Raw genomic sequence first — 23901 nt, 5'->3', positions numbered from 1 at the left:
ACTCCTATATGATCAAACTCATCTTTGATCACCAAAATTACATATTTAAACATTTTTTTCCTGTGAAAAAACAAACAAACAAAAAAAAACCCAATATGTATCATGATAGTTCACCCAAAATAACATTTCATATTCAAGTTTTCAGAGTTTTAGTGTCAGTACTACATTAAACTGCTATGTTGAATATAATGTATAATAATGCAATGGGGGGATATTTGTGGGTCCAAATGTCTTATGTTACCAGTAAAAAGTGGCCTACATTATTTTAAATATATCTAATCAGAGTGCAAGCATTTTCGTTTAAAATAATTCTGTATTTCCAGCTTCAGAATCATGAATATTATCATATCGTGAGTTCAGTATCATGGTATCGAATCGTGACATTAGGGTATCGATACACCGCTAGAGTAAATTGGCCGCACACTCTCCTCAACGACACACGATTTGAGCAATAATTTAGCCTATGTCTGGAGCACAAAAACTGCGGGACGACACACGCTCAACTTTAATATTTTATTTGGTTATAAATTTTGTTTGTTCAAATCCTTATGAGCATCAGCATAAGTGATGCCTACCGTAGAAAACATGACAAGTTAAAGGATGAATGAAATGGACTGAATGAGAGAAAGAGTGCAAGATGTTGAGTGCAGGTTTAATAGCTGCAAGTCAATCTTAGATTCTGTTACACACACACATTCAACCCGCCTTCCTGTTGTGCGTCTCATCCCTTCCCATCCTCCTCTCTCTCTCTCTCTCTCTCTCTCTCTCTCTCTCTCTCGTGTCACGTGTGCAGGTCTGTGAATCGCAGCAGCGGCTTTGTGCGTTTCTTTATGTGTGAGCGAGAGAGAGGCTCAGGGCTGCACTCCTCTAAGGGCTTCTCGTACTCTCTCTCAGCACACATTCACACACGCACACGCGTTCATCCAGACAGGGGGCTTTCACCATCCCAGACACACCGTCTGCTGCCCAGCGGAGCACTGCGACTTCCGTCTGGGAGAGCCTGACGGAGAGGAGGGTATTTTTACCCAGGATCCTTCCGTGATTTGCAACAGCATGCGCCCGCCGTGCCAGACTTCATTCCAAGGTTGAGTTGAGCACAGCCGCTGCAGCAGGCGACGAGGGAGGAATGGATCGTGGAGAGAGCAGAACGTGGAACTGAGGGCTTTTCCGATGTCAGAGGATGCTCTGTGCTTCACGGCAGGACGTTTAAGAGTTCGTTGGATGCTCCTGTGCTGTAGTGGATGGATTTTACGCGCTGTCAGAGAGGGTATGTATGTCTACTTCACTAAGTTAAGCTGGTGCATCCTGAACCTTAAAATGCACTTGAACGGATCATGCATTGGCTTACTGCATCGTGTGTGCATGCATCCATGGATCACTTTTTAACATTCTGTCATTAGACTTTGTGCGTTGTTCTGGGAAGAGGGGGCGGGGGTACGTCCGATGCTTTCAGCCCGTTGTTGCTATCAGCGCATTTCTCTCTGATTAACATCTGGTGGCATGTTCTCGCGGGCAGAGAGGGATGATTGAAGCACTCGCTGGATTATCATCGAGAGAGCTTTCAAATTCCCGCAGCTCTGATTTGTTGCGTTTCTCGGCTAAAGCTTGCACTGAGGGCATGCATCGCGCTCAGCGTTTGTTTAATGCATGCATGCATGGATGCATGCATGCATGCCGGGACAGAAGCCCTGATGTGAAGTGATATCCAGCATGTTCTCGGTCAAGGGGCATCAAAGTCAGCCGTGCTCATGTTTAAAATGAATGCGATTTTAAGGTCTAAAGAGCGTATGTGGACAGGGATCTGTGCATGCCGAGGTTTAGCGGGGTAATGACTGAATGTGAGATGAGCAACGGATTGTAATTGTGTTAGTGGGTGGGGCTCTTTTTCACTCTCTCGCTGTCTCTCGTCCCTCTCTCTCTATCTTAAATATGCATGAGGGGCTGAGGTTGTCAGAGGAGTGTCTGTATGTGAGGTATGGGGTCAGAGCCCTGCGTCTACATCGGATCGATAATCCATGTCTTTTGCATCTCAAGCTCACCGCCGGCCACACATGAGATCGTCTTTCCTTGGGAGAGAGAAAGCGAGAGTAGCTAATGAGCTGCCTGTCTTTATGAAGCATTCAACAACACGCTGTCAAGCGCAATGATTTGGAGCAGCTACATAATACATGAACTAAACTAATAAATGACAGAAAAAATAAATAATAAATAAATTCATATACCTCAGAGGGCGCTTTCACAATCAGGAATTTGGCGACGACCCGAGTCAGTTTCACTTTATAGTTCCGTTCATTTGGATAGTGAAATCAGTTTTTTGAAACCCATTTTCCACATGTGGATCTGCATAAAGTTGGTTTGAGGTTTGGTTGTTGTGAATAGCACAGTTTGCAATTCACATGAATTTGTATTCTAACTTGTGGAACTGGAAAGTGAAATGTTATTGCTCAGAGGTTGCTCTTTCATAATTCAGAACTTAAAAAACCTTGTTAAACTGCTTAGATGAAATAAAAATAGATACAAATTAGTCAAGAAGAAGCATATAGAGCTATAAAATGAATGTCGATAGCTGCTCAGATCATTTGTTGAACAATTTTGAGTTGATCAACAATCAAAACCAATTGCATAAGTAGGGTGTTGGTCATCTCTAAGAGCTTAACTCTTCTTAACTCTTCTTTCCATAAGATCTTGGATCATGTATGCAGGGTTTTGCTCCCTTTTAGAATTCAGACATGAGAGCATTAGTGAATCAGTTCAGTTCTTCCACACCAGAGTCAGTAAACCATATCTTTATAGACCTCGCTTTGTGCACAAAGTCATTTTGAAATAATTGCATGGCTTTATGCTTGATTTTATGGTGTAGCTCAAATAGCAAGATGTGTTCATTTGTAGGTGGTGTCACATACATTTGTTCAATTAGGGTACGCATAGGTTTGTTAGGCAGAAACACTTATTTGTCATTAGCTATCCAAATAATGTGACTCTGAATCAACATGAATTTCAGTTCATGTTTCAAAAACATATTTTTCATTTACACCATATCCAGTGAAATTTGATTACCACTGTAAATTAGAAGTTGATTACCTGTTGGGGGTGTGGTGGAAATACTGCGGTCACTCTAATCAGATTTAATCGTCTCATCTGTATTTTTCAGTAGATTGACTGATTGAGCTCTGTAATGCTGTAATAGTTTAATAAAGAGACAATTATTTTAGCCATTAATCACAGAAGAGCTAATAAATTAATTGGAAAAGGAAATTAGAAAGCTCTGGTCTCAGCATTTGCTTCCACTGCCCAGTTTAAACTTTTTCTGAGTGGACATCAGAAATTAACTTGAGAAATATCATTAGGGCCAAAGTCTTAATCATGCCGGATGCTGGAGTTTTACCAGCCAAATACTTAGTTTAATTAAAAGAATCAGAGAGTCTGGTGATTGTGACATTTGGCTTCCATGTTCTAGCGTCTGTTATTGAGTGGTTTGGTTGTGTTGAATGCAGTATGTGTGGCAGATGAATGAATTTTATCCTATAGTTTTTCAAAATGTACCCTTAAAATCAAAAGAAAACCTTTTTTTTTTTTTTTTTTTGACATTTTCAAGACAATTAAGGTCCTCCGTTTTTTTTACTGAAAGACTGTATTTATTTTCATGAAAAATTATGCAAAAAATCTTAATGGTCCTTAAAAACTGTATTTATATGATAAAGGTAATTTTAGACAATAGAGTAAGGAGTGAGCACTGCAGAAAGTAACCTTTTTTTTAAATAAAAAAATGTGTCTTGTTTTTAGAAACATATTACAGATCAGATAAGATGTTTTCAAAGAATTTTGATCTTGAAATGATCTTGAAATTAAAATGTTTTGCAGTTTTTTTCTTGGGCTATGCATAAACAATAAAATATATTGAGATTTATGATTAAAACAAGAAGAAAAAACGGGATTGTTTTCACCAGCGGGAGACATATTAAACCTAATTGAATAGATTAGGCTTCAGATTCAAAATTCTCAAAAAAAAAAAAAGCCTTTTTTTATCTTATTTACATAATGTTACCTGATAAGCATACATATCTTGTTTTAAGGATGTTTAGATATTTTTTTGTCAAAAACAAGACAAAAGTACTGATGGTCAAATTATGTGTGATTGGATCAATAATGTTTGAGTGAGTGTATAAGCTTTGTTTGGTTATAATTACATTTGTGAAGTGAAAGCTGCTTTAGAAGGTGTGTGAGAGAGAGAGAGAGAGAGAGAGAGAGAGAGGTCTGTAAACATCAAGGTGCCTGACTCACAACACTGTCAACAATGCCATCAACACATGCGCGCGTACACACACACACTCACACACACAGGCTGGTCTGTTCTGTATTATAGGTCAAATGTGCTATCCAATTCTATACAGAGGACTATTGCTGTGTTTGTGTTGCTATTTAAATTAACAAGTATAACTATAGATTTTTTTTACTTGATCTAATTAGATGTAACAAGTGGAGCCTTTAGTGGAGTGATGCATAATGACTTTATTACTCACCTTTTACCTCCATTTATGAATAACATGAGCTTCTAGACAAAACCATTCTTGTCTGAATTATTGATTTTCAAACATATGCCATTTCTTTCCCATTGCATAGAGGGTCTTGTCCTTTACAATTAAGTTTATTGTTCAGGTTAATAATAATATTGTGTTTTCTAGTGCATTTGAACTGCACTGTTCAGCTGTGCTCATTATGTAGGAACCTTGCCTGTAGTAGGGATTATTGGGATAGCACATGTGGCAAAAGCCAATTTACAGCGGTGTAACTTGATGATTAATGGTTATATTGCTATACCATACAGACACGTCATTGATCATGATACAGCTAACAAACTGTGTTTTTCTCATTTTGAAGCTTGTTGTTAGGAATGCATAGATTTGTACAATAATATATACACAGGCATTCATGTTACGATGTTTAGGGCTCTCCAAAACAATACTATTGTGGCCCAGAGTCTGCTCTGTTTTTTGTGTAAATAAGAAAGTTCCCTCAATACTCACAAAACGTGACATGTCTAGCTCAGCTGAATTGGATTTGACAGCCTCATGAGAAACGGCCTATTAAATTGGAGCTCTAGAAGAATTGCTCAGTGATTCATCATGCAGTACATACAGTGTAACGTTATGCATTTTACATATTGACCTTCAGTGCAAAACTAACTGAAAAGATGTTTTTCTTTTTCTTTTTTCAGAGATATGAGGCCTCTTCTGAAGAACACTCTTGAATATTTCCCTCACTGAGGATGTGCAACCATTTCTTCTCAGCACAACCACATCTGAGGTCACTTCTTTTCTAGACCCTCTTATACCTCAGGGTTGACTTTCAAAATTCCTGTTGAGCACCGCTGGATTTGAGACCAGTTTTGCTTCACTGCATCCAGAGTGCAAAACTGCTGAAACATCGCCCTCCATGGTTTCTGCCCATTTCAAGAAGCTATCGTCTTACATTGTAAAGATTTGCAAAGGAATGTTTACAAAGAAACTGGCAACTGCCACAAAGAAGAAAGAGAGCAGCGAAAACAAAAAAGAACCGAAAACGTCCCCTGACCTGCAAGCACGGAACCCAACGTTCTCAACCACACTGAAAAGCACAGTTAAAAAAATCTCCAAATGCTCGTCAGCACGCAATATATCTCTTGAGGAGGATGATGGAAAAAACGACTGTTCTTCTCTCTCGCCAACATTCAGTTACCGTGTAGCAATTGCCAATGGTCTGCCAAAAAATGCCCTCTTTCTGAACAATAATGAATTTCATGAGGTCTTGTCAATTGATAGTGATTACTCTGACTCTCTAAACGAGGCAAAACTTGTCCATAGATTCGATGAACAAAAAGCTTATACAATGCCAGTAAGAAGGAACAGGAAGAGTTTGATTAGTTTAGCGCCCTCTGATGGCAGCTCGGAGGGAGAGCGGGGAGAGCGCAGCAGTCTCCAAACTCTTCGATTGGGCGCTCTGAAAAAGCTGAGGAAATGGAAGAAGAGCCAAGAATGTGTGTCCTCAGACTCAGAGGCCAGCAACTGGAGAAAGACTCTTGGCATCAGAAGCAAATCTCTAGACCGGGCTGGCCGACAGCAGAAAACCACTACCCTAGAGCCGGGATCCAGCTCGACGGGATGTATCAGTCAGACTCAGGATGTGATGGAGATGATCTTCAAAGAACTTCAGGGAATCAGTCAGATTGAGTCTGAGCTCTCAGAGCTGCGAGGGCACGTTAACGCCCTCAAAAGCTCCATTGATGAGATCTCCAGCAGCGTGGAGGTGGTGCAGAGTGAAATCGAGCAGCTCCGTACAGGTTTTGTGCAGTCCAGACGTGAGACTCGAGACATCCATGATTACATCAAACAGATTAGCCAACAGACCAACAAAGCTGCTCTGAGATTTCTAAATGTGCCTGAGGAGAAGTATGAAAAAACAGAAGAGCTTATTTATCAAATCCTGAAAGAGAAAATGGGGTTTGCCGAAGCACGCAAGACATTTAAAATTGAACTGGCCCATCGACTAGGGCAACAAAGAGAATGTTACAATGCTAAACCTCGACCAATTGTAGTTATATTTTCAAGCCCACAAGACAGGGATTTAGTTTTGAAAAAGTGTTATAAGCTTAAAGGAACTGGAATATCCATCTCGACTGATAGTCTAGTACATGATTCAAAAGAAAAGAGAGACAAGCCAATGGCTTCCTCTCAGACGTATGAAAGCATGGACATCAAGTTCTCAGCCAAAGACAAGGCTGAAAGTGATGACTGGGACTCCATGGAAAGCGACAAAGAGCTTGATGAATTAAGCAAGAACAAATATGCAATTGTGTCCAAACCACCCCCAAAAAGTAAATCTGACAAAAAAAAGTCTCACGATCACCGAAGGATGGCCGATGACTCGGCCTACTCTGTGCACTATGCGGATAATACAGCCTACGATGACCATGACAAGCAAAGTAAGTCCTACTATTCTGACATAACACCTGGATGGCTTTCTCAAAGCGACTACTCCACTCCCAAACTCAGTCGGTCTGAATCTGACTGCTCTAAACTTTGCCAGTCTTACTCTGAGGATTTCTCAGAGAGTCAGTATTTCAGCAGAGTCAATGGCTGCTCCTTGCTTTCCTCCTCAGATCAGGAACTTTGGCAACGGAAGCAAGAAGACATGGCATCCTCCTGGTACGCTAGTCCTCCTAGTCAAACTCTGAGCCAAGAACGACCTTATGTGGAGCATAATGAAGTTGAAACCACTGAGACAATTGACAGTGGTGTGAGTAATGGTCTCGTTTGTATATCAGGGGATAGGAGCCATTACAGTGGCTCTCAGCTGTCGTTGCAGGGTGACCTCTCACCATGGAAAGATTGGCATCACCTTGAACAAGGTACTGATTCAGGTTTGGACGCTTCAACTGAGCAGAACATAATCTCTGAGATCAGTAGTCCCTTTGACCCAGCAGCTAACCCTGGTTTCCCTGAGAAAATTACTAAATGCCTTGAGGTTGATTTACAATTTGAAGGTGAGACCTTTCTGACACTAGATAGCACTCCGGAGACAGGCCAATACCAAGATATAGATATTGAACCTGAATTTTTAGAACCTGAGCTAGATCTTGAGCAAGAACCAGAACCAGAGCCAGAACCAGAACCAGAACAAATGGCAGAGCGAGAACCTGAACCAGAACCAGTGCCAGAGCCAGAGCCAGAGCCAGAGCCAGAGCCAGAACCAGAGCCAGAGCCAGAACAAGAGCCAGAGCCAGAGCCAGAGCCTGAGCCAGAGGTTGTGATTGAACCCATAGCAAAACCAGTACCTAGACCTGTGGCTGAACCGCAACCTGAAAAGAAGCCCAAGACCAAGAAGATCCAAGCTAAGCCTGAATCAGCTCCACAAACTTTGCAGCGGCAAGATGTGAACCACCTCCAGCAGGGTCACAAATCTTCAGCCATGTACCGGAGCCAGAGTGAGATCAGAAATGAGAAGGTGGAGGAAGTCCCCAAATCATGGAGTAGCAGGCTTAGCATAGACCTTAGTGAAAAATCCTTTGGCTTTGGAGGTTTTGGATCCACCCTGCAAAGAGCAAAGTCAGCTTTGGATTTTGTATGGAATAAAGGCCCCCAAAGTACCAGCGCCCCGGTTGAAGAACCAAGCAACACCTCATTCATGGGCAGGTTCAGAACCATGTCCCAGTCCACAGCGAACAGCTCCAGCACAACCATTGACTCTGACGTCTACACAGAACCTTTCTATTACAAGGCAGAAGATGAAGATCAATCTACTGAACAACCTGTGGACAATGAGACACATTATGTTGAGGTGATGGAACAAGTGCTAGCCAATTTGGAAAACAGAACAAATGCCAACGAGGCTGAGGAACAGTACCAAGAAGAGGAATACAATGTCTCGCAAGAATATGACATCTCTCAAGATGGTAACCTTGTGTTGGAATATGACTGCAGCCTTGATGAACAATATGATGAGGAATTCAGTGAGGAGTATGACGACAATCCCATGACTGAAGACACAGCAGAATATGAGGTGAGTCTGGTGGATTATGTGGAAGAAACCGGGGAACCAGAAGCAGAGAGTGAAGAACAGGAGGAAGGCAAAGAGGAGGTGCAGGAGGTTCAAGAAACACCAGAAACGAAGGGAGCAGATGAGGTAGAAAAGACTGTAGAACAAGAGGACGAGAACAAAAACGTTACAGAGGTTCCTGTGCAGGAAGCACCACCCAAAAAAAGGATACGTCCCACCTTCAAAGAGGCAGCACTGAGAGCTTACAGGAAGCAGATGGCTGAGCTGGAACAGCAGATCCTGGCAGGAGGTATGATCCAACCAGTTATTTGTATTTTATATGCTAACTGTACAGAATTGCTTATACATTATAGTTGTTTAAATTTGTTTCTTGAAGGATATTAGTCTCGGTTTCGGTCATTGAGCCATTGATTGAGTCATTTGAGATCCACCACTGTCCATAAATTATGTCTTTCTCAGGTCTTGGTTCCTGAATACCCAGACACTATTGAAGGGTTGTTCTGATGGACAGGATGATGATTACTAGTTTTTGATGTTGAGTGGTTAGAATTGGCGATTGATTTTGAGTTTATGTGTGTGGTTGTCCAACATATCAGTGTTCAGGTGAAAGTGTACTTCAAATTTGGTGGCCTTCATTAATCTTAGAGAAACAAATCAACATCAAGATGGTTATTTATATTTAAGCATTTATTTCCTTGTTCACCCATATAATAATATTCTTCTCATTATTTAATCTCACTCATGTCGTTCCACACCCAGATTAGTTTAAAAAAATTTGTTTTTAGCTTGGAACATAAAAAGACAATTTGATGGATGTTTACATGGCTCTCTCCAATCCAATTTGTTCATGTGCATTTTCAGATCAGGCCAGCGTTGATGTCAGTGACTACGTTTACATGCAGCCAATAACCCGTTCAAAACCGGGATATTAGCAATAACCCGGTCGCGCACGGCCATGTAAACACAGGCAAAAACCCGAATATGCTCATATCCCGGTTTTTAAAAACCCGGATATGATCCCTGGGGTACCCCTTTTCTAACCCGAATATTTGGTCATGTAAACGCGTATCGGCATATCCCCATCAAAAGGAACATTGATTTGTGTTCTGCGCATGTTCTATTCGCAAGGAATCTTGGTCTTTTGAGTAGAGACGGCGCATACAAAAACCCGCGTGCAGTATACCGGAAGTAAACAAGAAGTAGAGGTAAACATGGCGAGACGCAGCACAGCACCACACTTTTGGAGCGAGGAGGAAAGCGCAAACAAAGGCGATCGCTATCTGCCCCGAACTATTCATTATCCGCGTGCTGCTGCTGTTGTTGTTGTCTTTGGATACAGGAAGAAGAATCGGAAATGACGCATATTGCGTCTTAAGGTTGTCCTTACGTCCAGACGCTAACCGTGCGTCGCCGTTTACATCGGGATATTGCCAATTGATTACAAATTACATGTATACAGGAGTAACTCTCTCTGCTCACGCATGTAAACGGGTTATTCCGAATGTTTCAGAAACCCAAATAGTGACCTTAACCCGACCATAACCCGATATTTGACAGCTTGTAAACGTAGTCAATGACAGCAAACTGCATTGGTTCTTCTTGCAAGTCTTATAATGTGATGCACCACATTTGAATATGCACATATGTATAATTTCATCTAGGGTGAAATATTCCTTAAATAACCGCAAGCATGTTTTATTAGCAGTTTTAGCATTTTATTTTATTTCCAGTAGTTGTTTCTAAAACGTGTGTTTTCATAGTCAGTTTACACAATAAATGCTAATATGAACATAAACAGCTGAAATTGTGTCAACTGTATGTCTCTACACTATTCTAAAATGTACCTCACAAAAGCAGTCTCTTTTACAGTCAGTCAGGAATCAAGGGAATTTCCACCCAGTCTTACTCACACTGAAAACGCTCTTGACCTAGATGTGAGAATCACAGTCATAGCACACGGCAAACCCAACGCCGCACTGCTGAGTACTGTTGGGATACTGTATTTAGGCTGCTCATTCATGCTGCACGCTTACAGCCAGATGCTCTGTGTACTTAAGGGGATTCTGATTCCCTTAAAACACAAGCCACAAATCACAAACCAAATCAGTTCATTTTTTAGGCATTACAATGAGATTTGACACTGGCACACAATTCAACACATGGATTCCAGAAAGGATTGCATTTTGATTTTTTACATCGAATAAATGCATGTAGGGTGCAGTGCTTTCTGTGTTATTTTAGAGTCGGATTCACCGATGGAATGCAAATCAGATAATGATGCAAATAGGTTAATGACAAATAAAATTTTAAAAAAGGATAAAAAAATCTTTTCAAAATTGATATAATGCATATTTTAAGTCAGGAACACAATGTGTTTATGTGCACTAGAATATGCTGAATACTTGATTTACTTGACACAACAGTCTGTATTGAAGTAAAAGTAAATTGATTAAAAAAAACAGAATCAATCACATTCAAAACTTAGGAACTTGAATAGGCTACAGTGCAATGGATTGGTTTGATACACTGTAATCGATTGTGATTGAATAACAACAGAGTCGTGTTTTATATTGATACGAAAAGACTACTAAACAAGATTCATCACCTCTCGTTTCTTTTTGCAAGATATGCTTCTCTTGCAGCCGGATCATTTTTAATCTGCTCCTTATGTCGTTCTCAGTTCCACTTTATATTAAGTGTCTTTAACTACCATGTACTAATATTTAAATGTATAATTTTATACAATGCACTTATATGTTTTACATTGTAATTACATTTAAAAAATGCCTGCAATTTACATCTGTTTTGTAATGACACATAATTACACTGTTGACCCTTTCCTTACCCCTTAACCCACCCTTAAACCTACCCATACCATCAACCATGTCCTAACCATACCTGTGTCTCACATCAATAGCAGCAAAAGAGTTTTGCAAAACAACACAGACAAGTACATCGTACCTAACAATTTTTTTATGTGAGTACTGTCAGGTTTTTGTTCTGTTTTGGTTTAGTTGGTTTATGTGTTGGTTATGTGTTCCCAGTTCCTGTGTTTATTTCCTATCTTCCTTAGTTGACCAAAGCTGCTTCCGAAATGACATACTTTCTTGTGTTGGTACTTATTTTGAATAAGTATTTACTTTGTGACTGCTAAAAAGAATGTTCTATATAGTATGAATGTGTGTAGTAAGAATGTAATCCAGTCATTATAATGTAACCTAACTACATCAGTTACGTCCTTAATCCTCTCCCTTCCACAAATCCTCTCCCGTGGCCTTTTGGGATAGTAAAGTGTCTATAAAATGCACACTTTAGAATCTCGCTGGAAGTAGTAGGTCATTCGGGTACTTTCTGCCTACTCTTTTATGAGTACTGGGAATTCTGACATACTACTCTTGTCACTTACTTTTTTTCGCCTACTCTATAGTTGGGAAGCATGCGATTTCGGATGCAGCCTTCATTTCCTAGTGTGTGCCTGTTAGTTACCTTAACAACCTATTGTGTCCACCTGCCCCTTATTTCACTCATTTAGTCAAGTCAAGTCAAGTCAAGTCAAGTTTATTTGTATAGCGCTTTTCACAATACAGATTGTATCAAAGCAGCTTCACAGTATTAAATTTAAATAATACAACAAAGTTTGTTTCAAGAGGAATTTATTGATTGATTTATTGATTTAGTCTGTATATATATTCCCTGTTCAGTTCAGTTCCTTGTCCATTCTTATGTCTATTTAAGTTGGTTGTTCTGTTCCTGTGTGCTGATAATCTCCTGAGTGTTTGTTATTTTTTTAAATTTATTGTTTATTAAAGTTTTACTGCTGCATATAGATCCTGCTCAAACTCATCCAGCTGTGACAAGAACATAATAGTTAAAGACACCTATGTGTAATATTTTAAAACAATAAAGAAGTTTATGATAAAATAGCATTTTTTTTGTTTTACATTGGTTGTACCACCTGACATTGAAAGTGTACCAAACTACCCTGACTTGAAAGTAGCTATTTTATTTGAAGTTGAGAGAGATATACAAACCTTAATAAAATGATACATGTCATGAATTGATCAAATTATTTTAAAAGGAGATAATGCTCTGGGACACAAAAATATGCACGTCATGGCATTATTCATTTTAATACTTGCATTGCATCACTACCATGTGCATTTAGCACCTGATTAAACTGGACTGGCAGTGAATTAGATGCAGGTTTGTGTTGTACTGTGCACTAGCATAATGAGAGAAGGAACAGACTGTTCTGCTGACACTAAGTTGGTGCTCAGGACAGGTTGAGCATTTCATTTTATTTAAAAAATTAAAAAAATTATTCACCCTATAAAGAGAGTGCTAATTTCTTAGGGTTTTCCCTTTCATGACTAGGCACTTGTTGAACTGTAATGTGTACTATATATATATATATATATATATATATATATATATATATATATATATATATATATATATATATATATATATATATGCAGTTTTTAGATATTTTATTTATATTATATTGTCACACATAGTTTCAGTTTCAGTTTAGTTTTCCTGGAGTTTTAGTTTGTAGTTCTGTTTCTTGTGTTATTCTTTTTTTCCCTATGGTTTAAAGCATGTTCCCAGTTGTTTCTATGGTGACTCATTGTTTGATTGATTTGTATAACCTGCTACATGTTAAGCCATTTGGTTTCACTGTGTATTTATAACCCTCAGTTTGTGTTCTGATTTGTCCGTTTATTGTCTTTGTTTAGCGGTTTTCATTTTCCTAAATTTTTGTATTCTCCTGAGCTCCTACGTGTTAGTTATTTTGGTTTATTACACGGCTCTATGGAATACTTGATTCTGATTGGTCAATAGCGCCATCCAGCGGTAAGTTATTCCCATATAACAACCGCTCAAAGCAGATAACGCAGGCTCATCCGGGTCACTGAAGTCACTAGTGCTATATGCCTGGTAGGAAAGTTTTTTCTTCGTGAAAGTTTCGTGCAACTGCTCTCTCCGCGGAAGCTTTGCGTTTAAAGACCTAATCAAATATTTCAACACAGATCAATATTTCGTGTCTAATTATTTACTTATGTGACATACATATGCATGTATGTGTATTAAACAATTTTAATGCATGATGTGGAGGCGGTTGCTTCTGTGGAGTGCATTCAAATTGTTTAATGCACAGCTATGTGGATTATACCACTTATACCATAGTTATTTGTTAGCATTGACAAGTTAAAGTTGTCATTGATGTTTGCAGCGCTAAATATGACTGGAAGGGGAAAATGACGGTTATTTTCATCAGCTACCTCTCGTTACATCTAGCATTCTGTCCACTTTAAATCAGACACAGATAAAGTAGTGCGGTAAGATTTATTTGATTGAATTATAACATTTATTTGAACGGAGGGAGAGAGGGATGTACGTGTGAATTACGTGTATCTGCACAGCATCTCTCTACTAGCAATGAAGCTGTGCAAATTTAATTGCTTCAAAAACAGAAATGTTACAACCTCCTTGCTGAGTAATATAATGTAGCAAAGTTAATCTATTAATAAAAGTGGCAGGGCAGTGTTGACAAGAAGTTTCTGTGCTCCTTTTTCTGTGTGTGCGCAGGGCGATCTCCAATCTCTGTGTGTGAGTGACGTATGTGTGTGTGCTTTAATGAAAGCAGCGCATTCATAGAACGGTGATTAAACTGACTTGGAACTACCAAGTATTCAGATAGACCATGGTATAATTTTAATATAATTTTGTTTTTTTTAAATGTTTTTAAGATTTTCTGTTGACAGTGCTTAAAATGGGAATGCTAATGATTAGCTTTCTCTAGGTTTATCTTCCTTGATGAAAACTGTGCACAGAAATATTCTTCAGTTCAGTGGTGCTGGTGTTTAGCGCCTTGTTTTCACACAGCCAATTTAATTTCTCAGCTCTCATTTTCTCCTCAACTAATTAAAGAGTGCTGATCAGAAATCATTTGCATAAAATGAGGAACTGTCATGGAGTGTCTCCGAGTGTCATGGCTGTTTTGGTTTAGTCTTCTTCAGGCTGCATGTTTTAGGAGTCTTTTACAGTGCAGTCTCTTAGGATTTGTTCTTTCTGCCAAACCGATCTTCATTTAGTTCTAGCCTGAACTGCATTCACATGCTAATTCCTCCTCCCAAGGGCGCTTGCTAACCAGGTCAGTGTAGTTGGGACTCTTATATGAGTCTTGTTCTGAGGCTAGCTGTGCGAGCCAGCAGTCCTCACTTCACGTGTTTATTATATCAATTTTATTTCTTCCGCTATAACCCATCGAGGTCAGCTGAGGCTGTTTGTAAGCCAGCTCTGTTATTTTGTATTTTGTATTTAGATCACAGCACTCACAGAGGACTGACTTAAAAACTTATATATAAGTATACTTTTTGCCACTTGCAGATGTGTGAAGCTTTGCTTTTACTCAGTCTGCAGTAGAAAAGGTCTCCTTTCCTCGCTGTGTTTAGGAATTAATATTTTAAGATTGGAATTTCTTTATTGGCTCTTCAAACCCAGTAAAATATAGTTTGAACTGAACGCTCCTGCGTGATTGTGACGTGAAGCACGTGTATATTCAGTCCAATGGTGTGACAAGACATCATAGGCTGGTGACGTCATAGACTAGGAAACTATAAAGCACACCTGAAAACAGATTGCGCTAGCTTCTGTGCCTTCAGCAAGCGCTCTCTGTATACTGTGACTGTCTCTGTCTATTTGGTGTTGTCTGTCATTGCAAGCACAATTCACAAGAGAATATATATATATATATATATATATATATATATATATATATATATATATATATATGTATATATGAAGAGTCAGATGCAAAAGCCTCTAAGTGCCATCTGAAATTTTCTTCTAGAATGATCATTTTTATAAAGCGTTTATATTTAGGTTAAGTGTTTTCACTTAAATGACAATTAATAGGTAATTTGCATTGCCATTTAAGTGAAATTATTGAACTTAAATATACGAGCCTGATAAAAATTATCATTCTAGAAGAAAATTTCAGATGGCACTTAGAGGCTTTTGCATCTGAACTCTTCATATATATAGTTTCTCTTGTGAAGTGTGCTTGCAATGTTCTCAAGGGGGCTGACTGTGAGCATTGCGAGAAGCTGTCCGTGAGGACGCTCCACTCCCGCCGGGCGTTCTTCGAGGAGGACGGTTCAGTGCGTGGCGACGCACATCTTGGGGCTCGCAAATGGATCTGACAGCGGGGTTTGAGTCGGGCCCAGCCCTATCTCAGCCTTCACCTGCCAGATCCAGTGCCCGGGTTGAGGCACCAATGCTGCGATTATCCAGTTCTGAGGAACTGGATGTGATGCAGGGAATTTTGAGGATTCGCCATCTCATATCCCTGCTGATGAGGAGCTTTTGGAGGTTGTGACTCGCGCTGTTGCCAAATTAAATATGGATTGGCCAGCTGAGGAACAAGATTAATATAAAAAGAAAAGTTTACTAGATGAAAGATATTTACCATCTAGGTCACAGCCTCCTCGTCGGGGTTTACCGTTTTTTCCTGACCTACACACTGAGGTGACGAGGTCGTGGAGGAAACCGGTTTCATATCATGTTTTCAATCCACAAACACCTATCTGTAGTACTGTTATGGGTATTAAAAATGATGGTTATGTGACAATGCCTCGGGCTGAAGAGACGCTTGCGAGTGCATTAATTACTATTTTAATATTTATGAGGTGAGACGTCACTAAAGGATAAGCTCCCAGCACTTCACCCACACGTCGCACCAGAACTGTTTTTGGAACCGAAACTCAGGAATTTCGCACGGTTCCGGTATTTAAAAAAAAAACACTGACTGTTCTGGATAAGAAACGATTTTCAGTTCCCAACCCTGAAAGGGAGCTATAGAAAGGGTTCCTCCTCCCAGCAGGGAGTCAGGGTTTTACAACAATTACTTCATTGTTCCAAAGAAGGATGGGGGTCTGCGTCCTATTTTAGATCTGCGCCAACTAAACCGCAGGGTTCAGAAACTCAAGTTCAAAATGCTTACACTCAAACAGATAATGTCACAGATTCAGTCCGAGGACTGGTTTGTCACGATAGACTTGAAGGACGCTTATTTCCATGTATGCATCCATTCTCATCACAGGAAGTTCCTGAGGTTCGCTTTCGGGGGGCGAAGCGTACCAATATCAGGTTCTTCCGTTCGACCTAGGTTTATCACCCCGCACTTTCACGAAATGCGTGGATGCAGCTCTGGCTGATCATGAGTGGTCGCTCAGCGAAAGGTCTATGGCAGGACCATCTACTTTCTTGGCACATAAATCGGCTAGAAATGATGGCGGTGTTTTGATCTCTCAAGCACTTCCTGCCATACCTGAGAGGTCACCATGTGCTTGTCCGCACGGACAACACATCGGTGGTCTCTTATATCAACCATCGCGGGGTCTGAGGTCAAGTCACCTATGCAAACAGATCCTGCTATGATGAGGGCATTCCCAGAGCGTATCGACGCAGCGTCTCATTCCCTCTTCAGGGAACCAGGGTTACATACGTAACCTGAGATGTTCTGCTCCAGATTTTCAATGCTTTACATTTGCACTGCATTTCAGTAATCAAGGATTATGACTGTATTAGGAATATTCTTCATAAAGATGGACATGAAAGTCAAGAAAAATCTTATTTGACCCTGTTTACTTTATTCATACTTGTAGCTGTTCTTATTGTGAATGATTCATCAGCACGTTATTCATATGTAAAGTTTGTTTGGTTTTTATTTAATCAAAATGTAACAACTTGCTCCATCACTTCACCTAAGCTTGTTTCACTCAGAAATGCATCAAATTATGGAATGCATAATTAAAGTGCATAACAAATGACTATTCATATTGTGTTGAGACAACATGAACATTACTTCAATAAATGTTCTTGGTCTTGTTGTGCACTATTCATCAGTGCCTAAGGAAAAAGGTTTTTCATTATCTTTCGTCAGAAATGAAACACGTTTCAGACTTCTGTTTAACTAGGAAATATGACTTGTTATTTTAGTTGTATCATTTAAATGGTGACTGGCATTGTATGTCTTTAAAATAAGATTTTCTACCTGCAGTTAATTTTCTGAAAGCCACTATTAATGAAAGTAATGCATTTAGCCAGAGCTCAGTGGAAACAGACCATTGATCCAAATGAGTGAAAGAGGTTTTCTGTCACCTCTCCCACATACTGATATGTTTTAGCCTCTTGAGAACCCCAGCCAAAATATTCATTTCATTTCATCTGTCATTGACCAAGAAATCTAAAAGGAAATTTAATTCATCTGAGAAATCCCTCAGTGCATATATATTCTGCAGACACTGGACATCCAGTGTGTGATCTTTTTTTAAGGGTCAACCTCATGAGACCTGTAAAGAATATTTCATATTTAAAATCAATCAGAATAAGAACTTGGTAATACTTTACATAAGGTCTCATTCGTTAACATTAGTTAATGTATTAACTAACATGAACTAACAATGAGCAATACATTTGTTACAGTATTTATTAATCTGTTATCTGTATAAATGCTAATGTTAGTTAATAAAAATACAGCTGTTCATAGTTTGTTCATGTTAGTTCACAGTGCATTAACTAATGTTAACAAATACAACTTTTGATTTTAATAATGTATTAGTAAAATTAACATTAACTAAGATTAATAAATGCTATAGAAGTATTGTTCATTCTTAGTTCATTAACTAATGTAGTTAACTAATGAAACCTTATTGTAAAGTGTTATCGAACTTAATGTTCTCTTAGTGTCAAAATGTGATTTTTCATTTATAATCCAACTTATTTCTGTAATGTGTCATATTTCTGAGTGAAACAGAATATTCTGCAAGATAAAATGTGGGATGTGACTTGTTTTATCTATCAAGAATGGATCATGAATCTTGAAAAGTGTTTGTTCCAGACCTAAATGTGAGTTTGATTGTTGTTGACTTGAAACAAAACAAAAATAATAAAATAAAATAAATATATGACAGCAATCAGCATCACCATTAAAAATAATTGAAAATATTATGAATATTAGTGTCATTCTCATTATTCTTAATGAAGGTTCTGATTATTGTAATATAGTATTTTTCATTTTCAAAATAGGATTACAGGTCTTAATAGCCATAAAAAATATGTCTTCAAAAATGAGTTGAGTTCAACTCTTTGAGTTGCTGAACTTAAACATTTTTTTTTTTATGTTAAATCTTATGAAAACATGCCCCCATATCAAACAAAATAATTAAGAAATATCATATGTATATATTTATATATTTTATTATTATTATTATTATTATTATTATTTTTATTTATTTTTATTTTTTGGGGGTACTTTGTGACTTGGACATGTTGACCATTAAATGAAAGAATTATAGTTTCATATCAACTTAAGTTTTTTAAATAAAATATAAGACCTGTGTACCTAAGTAGTTAAAGTGGAATGTTTTGCTGCTATAAAATCAATTCGGAATGAACAGGCCATTTAAACACCCAAATATATACTGGTTGGCCCTTGGTTTAGTGTTTTTACACTACACTACAAAAAGGACGAGTAACCCTTCACAAGCTCAACAGGAAAGAATTGATCAATACTCCGTCGACCATGCTCGTGTTCACTTTATTAACCAGCTAGATTTCAGCTCGAAAGCTGTTCTTTAGGTGTCTTTGTGAGTTTATTGACCTCTGACGTCTCTGAAGCCTCACTTTTATTGTTCGTGGTCCAGTGAACTGTGAAGCTATCACACTAAAGCTGAACTAATCATCACCATTACATTTAAACACTTGAGTGACATTAAAGCATCTGAGGTGAACTTTGAGGGAGAATGAGATTAATTGAAGGAGGGGAAGGAGTTTATGGATTATCTACTGTAATATGAGAAATCAGGGTCAGTAATGGTCATCAGTGTAACCTCATCTCTGAGGTTTGAATCTGCCCATAATTTGGCAGAAATTGTGTTTGGATATTGATTGTCTGAAAGTGTATTTAAATAAACATAAGCTGTCTCTCTGTGCCGGGCACTGCAGGCTTTTACAGCATTATATGGCCAGTGTAGTATGAGAGAAACATGATATATTGGCTCAAGGTTGTGTGTGTGTGTGTGTGTGTGTGTGTGTGTGTGTGTATATCAGAGATTACTCTGACTGAGATATCGTAAATGAGCTGTGCTGGCACTATTTGTTTGGCTCCATTAGGCACAAGTCATTATAAGTTTGTGCAGTTATTTATAGATAAAGATGTCGATATATGTTGTTATTTCTAATGTTCCTCTCTGTCTTTCTGCTTCTCTTCTGCAGACAGCACTGCTCTGGACACGGAGGTCTTCTTGTGTTTTCTTTACTTATATAATTGTTCACCCATTTCTGTGTTTGTTTGTTCATTTCTGAATTTACATAAAATATGCTGCATGTTTTTCCAGTGTTCTCTTTAATTGCTTGGTGGTGATGTAAATAAGCAGTATACAAAGAGACATAGGCAAATAGACAGATAGATAGAAAAACATAGATAGACAGATAAATAGATGGGTAAATGGCTCGATAGATGTATAAACTAATGGATGGATTGATAGATGTATAGATAGATTGGTAGATTTATACAACAGTGGCGTTTCCTCTGGAAGGAAGGCAGTGCCTCCTCAAAAAATTGGATGAGAATATAATCTAATATGACATTAAAAAGTATAAATCACACATTTTCCTTAAGTAACACTGTCCAACAGCAATACCAGCCGGTAAAGTTACAGTGGGACGCCGCATCTTTTTTGCCTACCCTGAGCCTATTGAGTTTTAACAGACCCACTAAACCGGTGGATTTGGTGGGGGGGTAATTGAGAATGACTGAGGGAAAGTCACATGAGAGGAGGCAATGCCTCCATCGAGCCATGATTGGACATGATTGGATACGTTTGGTTCGTACAATAAATTCCGCCTCTTTTTTTCGTGCACTTTCACGAATCAGTCTGAATGAACAAAATGGCCATCATTTTGATGGGAAGACTAATTAAAAAATAAGTAAACTCACCCACTTATCACTGCTTTGTCACGTCAAAATCAAACCGTCAAAACACGTCAAAAATGAAATTTAAGGTACCTTCATGTCTGTGACTGTTTACCGAGGATGATGATTGATGATCCGAAAATGAACAACAGCTGAACATCAGTTCAAAAACATCATATAAAATATATGGTTACACTTTATTTCAAGGTGACATAGTTACATTGTACTTACTAAAATAAGAACTAAGGGTAACACTTTATTTTACAGTGTCATTGTTACATATGTTACATGTAATTAATAACTATAAATTATGCATAATTACACGAATTAACCCTAAACCAAACCCTCCTCCTAATCCTAACCCTATAGTAAGTACATGTAGTTAATTATTATTACTCAGTACTTAAATGTATAATTACACTGTAATGCTGACACCTTAAAATAAAGTGTAACCGAACTAAGTAATATTTATTAACTACATGTACTTACTATAGAGTAGGGCTGCCCCCTAATTGTCGACTTAACGTTGGTCAACTAGAAGAGAACGCAATACATGAGGGATGGATCGTTTGAAAATGTGTAAGTAGCAACTTTACATGTACAACGTGAACGTCACATAAATTAACTGAAACTACGCATATAGGCTACTTGCCTCACAGTCACTGACATGAGAAATATATCTATAGAAAGTTTGAAATGTCTACCAATTCAAAACAAAAAAGAAGTACTCTCTGCTTATGTAATCCGTTTAAAAGATACATTATTCTCTAGGCATGTTCACTATACTGCTATATTCAGCATCATCAACTTCATCTCTGCAACCGTCACTGGCACTAAAAACACTAGTTTATTAATAAATAATTCGAATGTCTCCTTGCTATTTTTTTTCCCAACACATGCATAATCATTACTTTTGCCGGTGCTTTGCAGCAAGCTTTATGCGTGTGCTTGAGCATGGAATAGGCCATATTACGCCTATATTAAACGCTCATTATGGTTTAGGATTCTCCTCGGTTTATATTTAAGTAATTAAATTAATGAACGTGCAATTCATCGATGAATGGCTTAAAAGAACAACTACTAGTCAAATAGAAAATTATTTATTCGGGGGCAGCCCTACTATAGAGTAACGGTTAGGGTTTGTTTTAGGGCTAGTTTCTTGTAATTATGCATAATTACTATAGTAAGTACATGTAGCAACGTGTAACTACGTCACTTTAAAATAAAGTGTTACCAAATATATTGTTTAAATTGTTACTGCCTTTATTTTTTATTTTTGAATAAATGCAAAAAAGCTTAATGAGCTTAATGAATTTAATGAGATTTATACTTGGTTGTGTTGAATTTACATTGATTTATATATATAAGAACACCACTGATATTTCCACTGATATACAGGTAGAGAGACAGACACGACAGAGATGGATGGATGAATAGATAGATAGATAGACAGACAGACAGACAGACAGACAGACAGACAGACAGATGGATAGGTAGGATGGATCTGTAATTTCTGTTTTTATTTTTTGTAATGTATTTGTCTGTATATTTACACATGTTTGTCACTGTTTGTCTGTTTCTTTGTGACCATGTTTTATATTTACTGTACAGGTAAATTATATACAGTAAGTACAGTGTCTTACTGTACTTAAGTACAGTGTCTTATTGATCTGTGTAAGTCATCAGCAGGCTGTTTTCTTGTTTGACAGGGTTGTGTCAATATCCTGGACCCAGCCAAACTGGGGCTGACTGGCGGAGGGTGAGTACAGACATACTCAACAGTAAAACACACGGGAAATAAAGACAGCTGATCTGTACACCATTATACACAGGAGTGTGTGTCTAGAGTTACACTCTTACAGGTGTTAGATACATATATATGTGTGGTGTGTTCGTGCGTGTGTGTGTGTGTTGGTGCCTCGGACTCTCGAGCCGTTGGGTCTCCTCGTCTTCCATTTATCACTGACACACACACACACACACACACACACACACACACACACACACACACACACACACACACACACACACACACACACACACACACACACACACACACACACACACACACACACACACACACACACACACACACACACACACTTGCTGATATTATTTTCCCTGATAGACCGCAGGCAGAAGAGCAAGAATTCTTGGGACCTGATCTAGCGTTAATTGTTTGCAATGGTATGTCTCCAGGTTAATGAATGTAGTGGGGATGAATTTAATATTTGGTAATGAGCTGTCAAAAATAAATAAATATACCCTGCACTGTTGGCATTTATGCTTATTAAAGGCCGTTCTCATTAAGAATTGATGATGTCACTGTCTTCCTAACAAAGACAAACATGTTTCTTTGGGCTCTTCATGACTGAAAAAGACCTGTGTGTTTATAGACATGTGCAGTATGAGAACATCCTTACCTAATCTAAACTCTCATATGTGTATGTGTGTATTTTAGAATTATTGACATGCAGAGTTATTCTCCAGATCTATTTCGCCTATGTTCATACAATACAAGCATACTGTATTCTGTGCAGTATGTGTGTACCACCTTCGATTTCTAAAAATACCATGTGAAACGGTATACATTATGCAACGAAAAACGTTTAAACAGTTGCTTACTAAATTGTCATTGCATTGCATTCATCCAAATTTTATGCTGAAAATATTTATTTTACATTTTTAATTGCACTTTTGTGTACAGTTCTCTCAATATTTGGTAGTCCAATCAAATAAAAACTCAATATGGAGACATTAAAAACCAAAGCATTATTTATCTGAACATATATGTATCATATTGGAAATTGAAAATATATTTAGCAATTTTAATCCAATCAAATACATTAAATACATTGCATTAAATACAACTTTTTTTCAAATCGGATCAAATAATTAGTGAAGAAGATGATTTATATGAATAAGTTAAGCATATTGCATTGTGGATTACAGTACCCAGTGGAGTGTGCTTTGGTTGTACGGCCCAATTTGACCAAGTATTCTATGCATGTATAGAGTGGGTCTGTGTGAGGCAAGAGCAATTATGATGGACTTCCTGTTCCTCCCACCCCCCTCTGCCCATCCCATGTCATTTGCCAGTGCTGTAAATCAGCCGACTGCTTTTTATCCGGGTAATGTTTCATAGCGTACAGCATGATTATGGTATTAATAGACTCTAAATCTGCCTCCATCCCCAGGGTTGGCAGTATACTTTATGGCATTGACAGCATGCCAGATTTACGTCGCAAGAGGACCATGCCTATTGTCCGAGACCTGGTGAGTAATCATGCCCGGCACGGTTATGTTTGACTGATGGAGCTGTAGAAGACTGTATTAGCCAATCAGACCCACCGTGCACACGGTCACTAGTCCGAATTTACAATACA

At 38.4% G+C, this 23901-nt stretch overlaps 1 protein-coding gene across 2 annotated transcripts in view; it reads left to right on the top strand.

The window, feature by feature from the left end:
- The first annotated feature begins 790 nt into the window (after positions 1-790).
- unc13c (unc-13 homolog C (C. elegans)) overlaps positions 791-23901 on the top strand; it is a 229937-nt gene continuing 206826 nt past the window's right edge. Inside the window, exons 1-5 of one of the 2 annotated variants that reach the window (XM_082182828.1) lie at positions 791-1267; positions 5216-8821; positions 19816-19838; positions 22225-22274; positions 23713-23791. In XM_082182828.1, the coding sequence (XP_082038954.1) occupies positions 5434-8821; positions 19816-19838; positions 22225-22274; positions 23713-23791 (3540 nt within the window). In that variant the 5' untranslated portion in view covers positions 791-1267; positions 5216-5433. The remainder of the gene's footprint in view (positions 1268-5215; positions 8822-19815; positions 19839-22224; positions 22275-23712; positions 23792-23901) is intronic. The other variant, XM_082182829.1, reaches the window with a different exon arrangement.

Source organism: Leuciscus leuciscus, assembly GCF_965113295.1.
Source record: "Leuciscus leuciscus genome assembly, chromosome: 10".
Classification (NCBI taxonomy): domain Eukaryota; kingdom Metazoa; phylum Chordata; class Actinopteri; order Cypriniformes; family Leuciscidae; genus Leuciscus; species Leuciscus leuciscus.
The sequence above is the reverse complement of the archived record's forward strand: the minus strand, read 5'-3'. Positions and strand labels throughout refer to the sequence as shown.